At 43.5% G+C, this 13,347-nt stretch overlaps 1 protein-coding gene across 1 annotated transcript; it reads right to left on the bottom strand.

Annotated features, from left to right (window-relative positions):
* Positions 1-226: 226 nt before the first annotated feature.
* Positions 227-11,829, bottom strand: LOC121810698 (jacalin-related lectin 38-like). The gene is made up of 3 exons (XM_042211447.1): positions 11,656-11,829; positions 11,280-11,562; positions 227-812 (listed from the first exon to the last, which is right to left on the bottom strand). Exons 1-3 carry the CDS (start codon positions 11,827-11,829, stop codon positions 307-309), a joined length of 963 nt encoding a protein of 320 aa, XP_042067381.1. The 3' UTR covers positions 227-306.
* Between the last annotated feature and the right edge of the window lie 1,518 nt (positions 11,830-13,347).

Raw genomic sequence — 13,347 nt, 5'->3', positions numbered from 1 at the left:
TATATATATATATATATAAGTGTTTAATCTTCTCTGAAAAGTCACCACTATTGCTCCATAGGAGCTGCCTTTTTTGTCACTTCTCAAAATGACCAAAAGGGCAAACAAAATAGCTTCACAATTTCCCGTCAAAAGGGCAAATAAGTCTTTTCATTAAAGAGACAATTTAGATTATGATATATACCAATTCATGACTATTTCCATGTGATGCCAATCTGTCTAATAATTAAACACATTCCTGATTTTCATTAACAAATGTATGCAACACACAATCCAGAAAACTATAATACAAATTGAGATTAACCATCAAAATGAGATTACATTCTTCATACCCAAACTCTTAAGAGAAACCAAGGTCGGGTTGAGAAGCATCGCGTAGGTGGTACAGTTTTTCGCATCAAAGAAAGCACCAATTTCTCGGGCCGTCTGAGTCTTGTTGGAATAGTACATGAAGATCTTGGCATCACATAACATCAAGATGTCACCATTTCCGATTACTTCAATAGGCTGAACATACATGCCATAATAAGGCGTCACGCGGATGACACGATCCATGCACCAAGTTTCCTTCATCAACCATATAGCAATCTCATTGTAACATGATTCATCGCAAAAGCACACGCAATCCCTAAAAGCAAACAAGCGCCTGCGACTATCCAATCTGCAGTCTCGAAGAGGCGGAGGTGCAGGAAAGGTGCTAAAGCATTCATTCTCAACATCAAAGCAACAAATCCATTCCGTGTCATTAGAATCCGAGGATACTATCCAATGGAGATTTCCATTAACGTATGTACCAAAGATACTATAGCTGTGATGGGATACGAACTAAACAACTAAACAATAATTGCGAGCCCAATAGCAGTGACGGCCCATCAGCCCAAAACCCAAGAAAGAGTATCAGTTCGGCACAACCAAAGAGTTCGGTCACAGCCTATAGCTCGGTAGTATCAGTTCGGCACAACCAAAGAGTTCGGTCACAGCCTATAGCTCGGTAAAAGCCGACCAATCGAGCTCAACTCTCAGATCGGCAAAAGCTGATCGGCAAAGTTCAGCAGTTCGGTCTCAGTATTCGACCGAACAAGGAGATAGTGGACCCATGCAGGATCTCCACGACCTCCATTACACCCACGATCTATTTAGTGGTATTAAGCAGTTATCAACCCCCCTACCAGGGCTGCAAACCACGATCTTAGTTCGAATGTATAAATAGAACTTAGATCAGATAGACCAGGGTTAAGTTCTCTAGATCCTGAATCTCATATAGCAAGTCAGTATTGTAATCTGTAAGCTAGATCAAGCAATACAAATTTGCCCTATTTTCTTCCCGTGGACGTAGATTTACCTCAGTAAATCGAACCACGTAATTCTCAGTGTTGTGATCTTCATTTATTACTTGCATTTATTCCCATCAAAAATTCGCTAAATCATCACTGGCGCCGTCTGTGGGAAACAGAGAACCAAAACTGTGATAAAAGCGAGTTTTTGATCCTCTTCCACCAAAAAATGCGTACCAGATCACATAATACCCATACTTCCGTCCGTGATGAACGTGAGGAAGCTAGTCCAGCCCGTAGGTCTGGAAAACAGCCTCGGGAGAAATCTGCCTCCAGTTCTCACGGTGAAAGAACAAACCACTCAAAAAGTCATCGCATCGAGCCTCCCCAGCAGCTCGAGTTGAATGAGGCTGTCAAGTTGTTCTTGGCTGAGAAGCAGGATGAGTTCTTAACATTCCTGCAAAAGAGCCAGAAACCGGAGAAGAAAACGGCGGATTCTCCCTCCCCCTCCAGACATGAAAGTCACTACCGCAGTAGTGTCGTATCTTCCAGGAGAAAGAATCCTCACCACCGATATGTTCCTTCTCCTCCTTGTTACCGAAATCACAGGAGAACTCCATCTCCACCATACCGTAGAGATGTCGGATTCGCTATGTATGGAGCGCTGAAGACTCCATTTTCGGATGATATCACCAGAACTCCGTTGCCACAGAATTACCGAACTCCGTCAGTGACTTATGACGGGTTAGTGGATCCTCATGATTTCCTGGGACGCTATCAGTATAATATGGCGAACCAAGGTCTCAATGAGGTTCATATGTGTAAGCTGTTTCCCGAGCTGCTCATCGGGAACGCAAGAAGGTGGTTTGATAGCCTCCCTCAAGGCAGCATTAGATCTTACAGAGATCTAATGGATGCTTTTCATAGGAGGTTCTTCCAGAAAGCTGAAACCCGAATCACTTCGGCTCGGCTGCTTTCTATACGTCAAGGTCGCGATGAAAAGATTAGCGACTTCATGACAAGATTCCACAAGGAATGCCTACAAGTAGATGATCTTAATGATCTACTTGTCATTTCGGCATTCCAAAATGGAATTCTGCCAGGAGCTCTCTACAGAAAGCTCGTTGAATGCAGTCCGCAAACAGCTCAAGAGATGTGGGACATTGCGGACCAGTTTTCTCGTGCTGATGAGGCAGACCGTCGAAAACGGTCTTTAGACAGCTCTTCCAGAGGAGACAAGAGGAAGCCCGATCATAGCGATCAGGGACATCCTCGCCGAACTCCTTTTGAAAGAATTCAAAGGGCACCGGTACAAGACAGATTGGGACCACGTCTCAATCCTGAGAAACCACCCGCTCAGTTCGTACCATTGAACAAGTCGAGAGCGGAAATTTTCGAACTGCATTCTGATATGTTCGAAAAACCAAAGCCGATGACGAAATCGGCCACGCGCCGAAGTCAGGATAAATATTGCTCCTTCCATCAAGACCACGGTCACGATACCGAGGAGTGCCGAAATTTGGCAGCAGATATTGATGTTCTTGTGAAAGCAGGGACGTTAAAAAAATACCAAAGCAAGCCGCCGAAAAAGAATAAGAAACAGAGAAGTGCGAACTGCGCTCCTCAGGATCCTAAAAGGCAACAGGATCCCGAAGACGATGACGAGCCGCAATATGATGGAGTGATCCAGACTATTGACGCTTTCCCAGCCGGGAAGACTAAATCGTCTCTAAAATCAGAGCGCAGAGGCTTCAATCGAGAGGAGCCAACACATAAAAGGCTGAAGAAGGAGGAAGTAATTATATTTTCAGATGCAGATCCCGTCCCGGCCATTTCTCCTCATCAAGACGCTATTGTCATTCAAGCTGGAGTGGCAAACAAACTGATCCACAGAGTGTTTGTGGATACAGGAGCGTCGGTTAGCATTCTTTTTAAAGAATGTTTTGATAAACTGGAAGTGGATCCAGCTCGGCTCAGTCCGGCCCCAATTCCTCTGAAAAGTTTCGCCCAGGAGGACACCCGCCCTGAAGGTATTATCAGCCTTCCGATTACGGTAGGAAGAGCGCCTACTAGCTCCAGTACGGTGATCGAGTTTTTTGTGGTAAAAGCTCGATCCCCGTATAACATTATACTGGGAAGAGACTGGCTCAACACAGTTCGGGCCATTTGCTCTACTTATCACCTCACAATCAAGATCCCCACTAAAGGAGGGATAGCAGTCATCCGAGGTGATCAAAAGAGAGCAAAAGAATGTTTGCAGATTGCGCTTAAAAGTGCCGAACAATCAGATCGGCACCATCAAGCATAGCAATCACAGCAGCCGGAGTCAGAGGCAGGCGAAATGAACGAAGTCACACCGGAGCCGAACTCGATGAAAGTTCAGTTATACGAAGATGATCCATCCAGAACGGTCAAGATCGGTTTCGCGGGAACACCTCTACTCCGGGAAAAGACCATCCAGCTCCTCAAAGAGTACAAAGATGTCTTTGCGTGGTCTCCGTTGGACATGACTGGAGTGTCTCCCGAGGTAATTACACATCGGTTAAATATTGATCCTTCAGTCCGGCCTATAAAACAGAAGCAAAGACTCTTTGCGGCAGAAAGAAATCAAGTCATCCATGACGAAGTCCGCCAATTACTGAAAGCGGATGTATTATTTGAAGTAAAATATCCTTCTTGGGTGGCCAATCCTGTGATGATCAAGAAAAAAGAAGGAGGATGGCGGATGTGCATAGATTTTACGGATCTAAATAAGCACTGTCCTAAAGATTGCTACCCCCTTCCCAACATAGATAAAAAAGTAGAAGCTCTGATAGGCTTCGAAATTTTCTGTTTTCTTGATTTGTATAAAGGATACCACCAAGTTTTAATGGATGAGAATGATGCTTCAAAAACGGCTTTCATTACTGACTTCGGTATTTTTGCTTATAAAAAGATGCCATTTGGTTTAAAGAATGCCGGAGCCACATATCAAAGGATGGTAGATAAGCTATTTGGCACCTGATCGGAAAAGAGGTTGAAGTATATGTTGACGACATAGTTGTTAAAAGCAGAAGCACTTCGGAGTACGAAAACAATCTCAAATCCACTCTCGACGTGCTCAAAAAAGCCAACCTCAAACTCAATCCCCAAAAATGTACCTTTTTGGTAGATTCGGGAAAATTTCTGGGTTGTTGGGTTTCAAAGGAAGGACTCAAGGCAAATCCCCTAAAGGTTCAAGTTGTTCAGAACATGGCAATGCCGAAGTCCATACATGATGTGCAAAGGCTAACTGGATGTCTAGCCGCACTGAATAGATTCCTTTCCCAAGCAGCCGAAAAGCAAATGCCGTTCTTCAATGTTTTGAAGAAGGCACCAAGGTTTGAGTGGGGAGCCGAACAGAAAAAGGCTTTTGACGAACTCAAAAGTTATTTAACCGAACTTCCTACTCTCTCTGCTCCAACAGATGCCGAAGTGATATTCTTATATTTAGCAGCATCAGATCAAACCATTAGCGCGGTGCTTGTGCGAGAAGAAGGCCTAAAGCAGCGTCCTATCTACTTTACAAGCCGAGCATTAAGAGGTCCCGAAACAAGGTATCAACCTCTGGAAAAAATTGCTCTGGCATTAGTAAATGCAGCAAGGAGACTGCGGCCATATTTCTATGCTCACAAAGTATGCGTCTTAACCGATCTTCCACTTCGGCAAGTTTTGACTAAGCCCGAAGCATCAGGCAGAATTGCCAAGTGGGCCATAGAGTTGGGAGAACATTCAATAGAATATCTACCTCGGAAAGCCATCAAGGGACAAGCCTTGGCAGATTTTCTTGTAGAGGCAAAGTTCGATCAGGCAATCCCTATTATTGCCGAACAGAAAAATCCTACCAATGATGAACTAACACAGCCCCAGAAACCCGAAGTAGAGCCGCCGGACTGTTGGATTGGATTCGTAGATGGAGCTTCGAATAAGACAGGAAGTGGAGCTGGTATTCTACTTATCGCTCCCGACGGACACGAAGTAACTTATTCACTTCGGTTCTTATTCCCAACCACTAATAACGAAGCCGAATACGAAGCCCTTCTTGCCGGACTTCAGTTAGCGCAACATCTACTTGTCAAATCTCTCAAAATTCATTGTGATTCACAAGTCATAGTGAATCACATGCTGGGTACAAGTGAAGCCCGTGGTGAAAGGATGAAAAAATACTTGGACAAAGCGCAAAGTATTAGCCGAAATTTCTCTTATTTTCGGATAATCCACATTCCCAGAGCGGGAAATAGCCGAGCAGATACTTTAAGTAAGTTGGCCTCATATCCGAGCTCAAAGGTGGAGGAATTACCGCACAGAAGCATTGATGAAGCTGAAGTACACTCAGTAACCAGTTCACCAAACTGGATGACGCCAATATTAAAGTATCTAGATCAAGGACAACTGCCCGAGGATAAGAGAGAAGCAAGGAAAATCACATGCCGAGCACGTCGGTATGAACTTCATGAAGGAGTCCTATATAGAAAGTCCTACCTTCAACCGTTATTGCGATGTGTAGGACCAGAAGAGACGGATTACATCCTTAGAGAAGTTCATGAAGGATCTTGCGGTAGCCACATCGGAGCTAGAGCATTAGCTAAAAAGTTCTGAGATGGGGATATTATTGGCCAACTTTGGTACAAGAAGCAGTACAGCTAGTTAAGAAATGTACGAAATGCCAAATCCATGCAAATATCCCAAGGACGCCGCAGACTGATCTATGTGCTATGCAAAGCCCTTGGCCTTTTATGCAATGGGGCATAGACATAGTAGGACCACTACCACAAGCTCCCCGGCAAATGAAATTCTTGATCGTTGCCGTGGATTACTTCACAAAGTGGGTGGAGGCTGAACCATTAGCTACGATAACAAGCTCAAAGGCATTAGATTTTGTCTGGAAGAACATAGTTTGCCGATTTGGCATACCCCATATCCTCATTTCAGATAATGGGACTCAGTTTACTGACAAAACATTCAAGAATTGGTGCCAAGAGTTGAATATTCAACAGCGGTTCACTTCAGTCTCTCACCCACAAGCAAACGGACAAACGGAAGTAACAAACCGTACTTTGGTGAAAGGATTAAAAACTCGGTTAGAACAAGCCAAAGGACAATGGGTAGAAAATCTTCCTCAAGTCCTATGGTCTTACCGAACTACACCAAAAACCTCCAACGGTGAAACTCCGTACAGTCTAGTGTACGGCACTGAAGCCGTAATTCCGGTTGAGATCGGCATACCCAGCCCCCGAACCCTTAATTTCTCAACAGAACTGAATGATGACGGACTGAGAGCCGAACTAGATCTTGCCGAAGAAAGAAGAGAATTGGCCTTCATAAAAGAAGCCAAGTACAAGGAGCAAGTAACCCGGTATTATAACCAAAGGGTGAAAAAGCTGCAGTTTCAAGTGGGAGATCTCGTATTGAGAAACAATGAAGTAAGCCGAGCAGAAAAGCTGGGCAAACTTGAACCCACATGGGAAGGTCCGTATCGGGTGTCAGAAGTCCTGGGAAAAGGGTCTTATAAATTAACCCACATGTCAGGAGAACAAGTACCCCGAACATGGCATATTTCCAACCTCAAGAAGTTCTATTTGTAAGAGACAAGGTCCGGTCAGTCTTGTGTCTAGTTCGGTCCTAGGGTTATGTGCTTTCATATTTTTATTGTGTCTAGTTCGGTCCTAGGGTTGTTGTTCGTTTTTTAAAAGGTTAAAATCTTTTTCGTCCTTTTTATTTGTCTCTCTATGTGCGTTTTGTCTCTTATAAATGTTACTGAGGTATATTGCTCCTTAAAGGCTGATCCCCTTTTTTTAGAGCATGTATTAAAGACAATTGTGAGTCCAAGCTTCTAAGGAAGATACAAGATTCCACAATTCAGCTTAAGAAACAAGCAATTCGTCTGAAACGAACTGCAATAAGCCGAAAACCACTCCGGTTAACTAGGGAAAGTCCAATCCAAGCGATAAAACTCGCCAAATAAGGACACTAACTAAGTCCGGTCAAAGAAGAGTTTACTTCATAAGACCGAGGACGAGTACAATAAATGAAATAAAAAATCGCTGAACTGTAAATACGCAGTGATAGAAGCGAAATGAAAAAATTTCATTTACTAAGTCTTGTTGGGCATACAATTCCGCTGCCCTACGAGAATGCGTTACACCATTACAAAGGACTATTCTACTGTCTACGATTGCTAAAGTTGAGCCACCTATCCGAAAAATCCTCATGATGTTGAGTTCGGGCATTCCGAGCAGTTGAAGAATAAGTAGGTGGACGAGATGCTCTGATCGACCTACCGCCTCTTCCCTGAGTCCGGGAAGTTCTAGCACCTCGGCGGCGAAGAGTCTCTTCACGAAGCATTCGCTGATCTTGCTCACTCATATTCACAACTCCTCTACGAACTTCAGGGCGTTCTTGTCTTGACGTTTCCGGTTGCTCCCGAGTCCGTTGCTGATTTGGAGTAGAATTTTGAGTAAGTGGATTAGAGGTTTGAGTTGGAGTGTGAGCATCTGTTAGCGGGAAACGGCTAAGGAATCTATCGATTGAGGGACGCCGGGAAAGAATGATGTCGTACAGAGAAGCCAAGCGCCGCAATGATTTCACAACTTGTTGGCAAGCCGAGCTCTCCAGCACATTGTTCTTCCGGAGTACATGAAGCTCCTCCCACAGTTCATCAACTTGATTCTGAACTTCAGATATAGTCATTCCCCCGCGCCCGCAGATGAAATCTTCATATGCAGTCCTCTCAGCGATGACAGTATTCAGCTCGGCCTCCAGATCTTTCTTTATGGACTCTAAGTCCTTATTGTTGGACTCCAGCTCCACTAAACGAGCCAAGAGTTCATCATACTTCATCTGGTCATCTATAGCTTTTTTCTCAGCTTCATTTAAAGCCAAAGAGTATAGCCGCTTCCAGTGAAGTACCTCCAGCTCCTTAGAGTTAAGAATACGAAGCAGCTATGTCAGTTCGGCATTTCAGTTTACCGAGCAGGCAGTAAACCACAATAGGAGTAAAAGAGATTAAGAAAAGCTATAAGGAAGACACGAGTGTAGAAAGAAGAATTTTTTTCGTTCACAAGAAAAAATTTACACAAGGAGGGCTTCAAGGCCATTTTACAAATAGAAAGAAAGAAACTAAACTAAGAGAAGGGAGACGAAATCATACTCCGCCAGCTTCGTCTCCGGCTTCCCTGTGGGTTTCAGCTTCTTTCTCCTTGTCGACCTCGGTCTCAGCCTCGGCCTCCCTCCTCCCTCCCTCCTGCTCGGCGCCCCCATCGCCGATCTGCTGCACCTCTTGCTCGGCGTGCCCGTCGCCGGTCTGCTGATCCTTCTGCTCGGTCTCCTTGCCGGCCTCATTTTCCTGCTCACCCTCTTCTTTGAAAATTGAAGCGGGTGAAACAGGCCCCAAGGAGGCAAAGATGGCCTCCATGTTCTCGTCACGGTCAGCACGGCAATTACGGACTCGTTCAGCAGAAAGCAGGACCGATGAAGACGCAAGCTCCTCAAGGAGCGGCAGACTCTGGAGACGCGCTGCAATCTCTCGGCCATACAGCGGCAAGACGACTTCGGGTTCCTGCTCAGCATTATCGGTCATCAATTTCAGCAGATCACCGATAAGGGCCAAAAATTGATTGCTCAAAAAGAGTTTCTCCGTGTAAACACGGAGAGCCTCCCCCTGAGCAACCACGGCAGCCGCCTCCCCCTGTTTCGACCGCTCTCTCTGGATGATGAGCTGGTCTTTGGCACGTTGGGCTTCAGCCTGAGCCGAGATCATAGCGGCCCTTGCCCTCTCAAAGTCTGCCCGAGCCTGTTCGGCCTGGTGACGAGCAGCATTCAAATTCCTCTGCATCTCATCATAATCGCTGGACGCTTTAGAGAGTTCAACTGTGACGAGTTTGCAGAGCATATTGTTCCTCTGAAAATGGAAAAAGGAAAAAGTCAACAGAGGGGCCACAAAAAAAAATATAGGAAAGAAGCAAAGCCAGAAAATCAAGAAGAAAATTCACCTCTACAAAGTCCTTTGGCCATGAAAAGGGCTCAGAGATATGTTCCGAAGTGGCCGTAACCACTCCTGATCCATAACCCCCCTGGACAATGTCTCTCTCTGGCGCTTTTGGGGGTTTCTGAGTCTTCGCCTTCCCCTTTGCCGAGGTCGATCCCGGCTTTTTTGGATCCGAAGACTGACTCGAAGAGGTCTTCTGCCTCTTCGGATTCTTCTCGGCATCAGACGCCGAGCTGGTGTTTTTCTGTTTCTCCGGCTCCTTTAATTCGGAGGATTTGCGACCAAGCCTGCTTAGCATGTTCACTGCCAAAAAGCAAGAAAACAAAGTTAGTTTTCGCCGCTAAAGCAGTAAAGCATAAAAAAGAAATCCTCACCCTCAGTCTCTTCGTCCGAAGACGAGGAGTCGAACACGAAGTCACCCTTGACGAGCTCAGATTCCAAATACTGTTTCCTAATCATGGGAATCTTATTGAGCCCGCCCTCGAGCTCGTCCAACGGTTCTACCCGAGGATGAGGAATTACGGACTTCGGCCCTCTCCAGGAAAAGTCCGGAGCCGCTGTCCTATTGTAAAAAAAGAAGCGATTTTTCCACATCGGCCATTTGGTTTTACAGAAGGCTCTAAAGGGCTGTAAAGGGATCAAGTAAAACCAGGATCCCTTTCTCTTAAACTGAAAGAAATTAAGGATTGCCCTCAGAGACAGATCCTTTTCTAGTCTACGCAGCTCGGCAGCAAAGGCCGATAAGTGCCTCCAAGAATTTGGAGTCACCTGACCTAAAGGAAGTTGGAAAAAATCAAGAAGCTCTACAAAGGCGGGGGGAAGAGGGAAACGAAGCCCGCATTCTAAGCAGGCTTCGTAAACGGTGGCATAACCCTCCGGCGGCGAGTTAGCCCTATGAGTGTCGTCGGGAATCACCACTAACCCCCCAGGAAGAAAATATTTTCTGTGTAAGGATATCACAGTATCCTTACTCAAAATGCTGTGAAAATATTCTACCGTCTTCTCCCCGGAAGATCCCTTACCCCCCTTCCTACCGCTACCTGATTCAGAAACAGTTTCAGAAGAAGAAGACATGATTCTTACTCTTTGATGGTCGAAAGTCTCTGAAGAAATTCTTGAAGAAGCGGAAGAAAATTTTACGAAAAAGAGAGAGAATGCAGAAGAAATAATCGCAAAAGTGTTCCAATGATGAAGAAAGGAAATATTTTTCAAATTCGTCGCACCGTTTCAAATCCCACTTTTTCTGGATTCTCTGGCCGGATTTGCTGTCACATTTAATGCAGACACGTGCAGAGCACGTCCCCTGACGTCAGCCTCCCCCTTACACTTATCCAAAATGCCGAAGTGATTCACTTCGCTTTTCGGGGGGGGGTGGTGATGGGATACGAACTAAACAACTAAACAATAATTGCGAGCCCAATAGCAGTGACGGCCCATCAGCCCAAAACCCAAGAAAGAGTATCAGTTCGGCACAACCAAAGAGTTCGGTCACAGCCTATAGCTCGGTAGTATCAGTTCGGCACAACCAAAGAGTTCGGTCACAGCCTATAGCTCGGTAAAAGCCGACCAATCGAGCTCAACTCTCAGATCGGCAAAAGCTGATCGGCAAAGTTCAGCAGTTCGGTCTCAGTATTCGACCGAACAAGGAGATAGTGGACCCATGCAGGATCTCCACGACCTCCATTACACCCACGATCTATTTAGTGGTATTAAGCAGTTATCAACCCCCCTACCAGGGCTGCAAACCACGATCTTAGTTCGAATGTATAAATAGAACTTAGATCAGATAGACCAGGGTTAAGTTCTCTAGATCCTGAATCTCATATAGCAAGTCAGTATTGTAATCTGTAAGCTAGATCAAGCAATACAAATTTGCCCTCTTTTCTTCCCGTGGACGTAGATTTACCTCAGTAAATCGAACCACGTAATTCTCAGTGTTGTGATCTTCATTTATTACTTGCATTTATTCCCATCAAAAATTCGCTAAATCATCAAGCTGTAATCAAACGAGGTGGTGACAGCTTCAACGCGTCTCCACGGACCTGTTCCGAGAGTGTAAACATGGCAATCCAATTTGGGGCTAATACAGACCACCTTATGTTGGCCAGTTATTTTGCTCGCTCCAAATCCATAAGCAATTCCTTGAGGAAGCGAGAGGAGCTCGCAGAATTCACGAGTGGCCGGATTGCATACATAGAAAATATCGAAATCAGCGTCGAGATTGTGTAGAAAGAGCAAACCGTTAGCAGAGCCCTCTATCGTTGCTGCGTCGGGGAAATCAAACTAGATGAGTGGACCGTAGCCATGGCAGAGATCGAGTTCGTCTTCCAATTCGAAAACTTTGCACCGATATGCATCCGGCATCGGCATCAATACAGCTAGGGAAGGGGCGGATTTGGAAAGATGTGAATCGATAAAATCATCAGTGACGAGTAGATTAAGCCATGCTTTGCAAACACACTTGCTAATTGCAATGCTCCGAACAGAAAGCCTTGAGAGGATATTGGGAATGATTTCTGATGGTAGATTTGTGAAGAAACATGGCTTCATTTTTTGTAAATGGATGCAGAGATTTGTTTGATTGTAGTATGTATTTGTGGAGAGAGAGGATATCAATGTTTAAAATAGTGAAGGGAGGGAGCAGAACGACGCAAGTAAAGTTAAAAGAAAACCTAATTTACTCATTTTTAATGTGCTATGAGTCACTCAATTGCGATGTCTACTAAAAAAGATGCAAATCACTTTTATTTTAGTAAATCTGAAAGCAAGACTTTTTGTGCGTGTCAATACTTTAGATAATGTATATCCTAGTAACACCTAATGCAACTAAGAAAGGAAACGAGTATTTCTGTACCAACTTATGAGCTGTTATTAAACACCAAGCATGCATCTGGGGTATTCTGGGCTATTTATAACTAGTGTGAAACTAGCATTGGTCTCTACCTCAGGTTTTCTTCAAAAAAAACAAGAAAATAATATACTCTGAATATGGTGTTTCTTAATCAAAATGAGTTGTTTATTGGTGTACGCTATTGGCAAACAATTGTTAGCATCGAAGCACCAGCATATAGTTCATCTATTAAATTGGTGCAAAGTTTGTTTGTCTTTGAAGCCAATTTTGACTCTCTATAATTCGGAAATGGTGACATCTTGATGTTATGTGATGCAACCTCAAATTTATTACCAATGCAATCGCAATAATTCCTAACCAAATTGAATGAATAATTTTATTTGGTCAAATGAAATTAATTGAATAAATCCACTACATAAAAACTAGTACACCGTTCATATGTTGTGATCATAAAAAACTACTACTATTTCATATGTAATGACCATGACTACGATGGAAATTAGTTATATATCACGACATAAAGTACCTTATGATACTCAATCTTAAAACATGGATGCGCAATACATACACCCAATTCGGATTGCATTACAATGCTGTAATGGTAATGGAGCACCAAACATGGTGCGGATTGATTAGTTATTTCTCATCAAAAATGAAAACTAAATAAAAAGTTGATAAATACTTCAATACAGCTTGTAGGTTATCTACATACGAGTAAATTTTCGGGATTTCTAAAAAAAACACAATCAAACGAATCAAAGCCAACACACAAATTAGTAAATAACAAAAGAAAAAGCAAAAATAAGTTTACGAAAACTATAACGCGAAACATAAGACTTTAAAAGTATTTTCTACTATTTGGTGCGAATAAATAGAAAAGAATGAAAAGGACTTAGTTGCAAAATGGCAAATCCACCCAAATGACTAATAGTTGCCCAAAATAGAATAAGTACTTATATTAGTAATTTCAGCAAAATATATACTAAAATTAAATATGAATTATACACACTGATGACTAGAATGAAATGGAATATGTAACTAAAATACAATACGATATAATATACTTAGGGCTGGACAAAAATATCGAAATACCAAAATACAGTACTTGTCGTATCAAAAAAATACCGATTTTTAGGTATACCGCAAATTTCGGTACGATAACGGTATCAATTTTCCTATACCGCAGTATGCCGTGATATACCGAATATTTGATATAT

Source organism: Salvia splendens, chromosome 7, assembly GCF_004379255.2.
Source record: "Salvia splendens isolate huo1 chromosome 7, SspV2, whole genome shotgun sequence".
Lineage (NCBI taxonomy): Eukaryota > Viridiplantae > Streptophyta > Magnoliopsida > Lamiales > Lamiaceae > Salvia > Salvia splendens.
The sequence above is the reverse complement of the archived record's forward strand: the minus strand, read 5'-3'. Positions and strand labels throughout refer to the sequence as shown.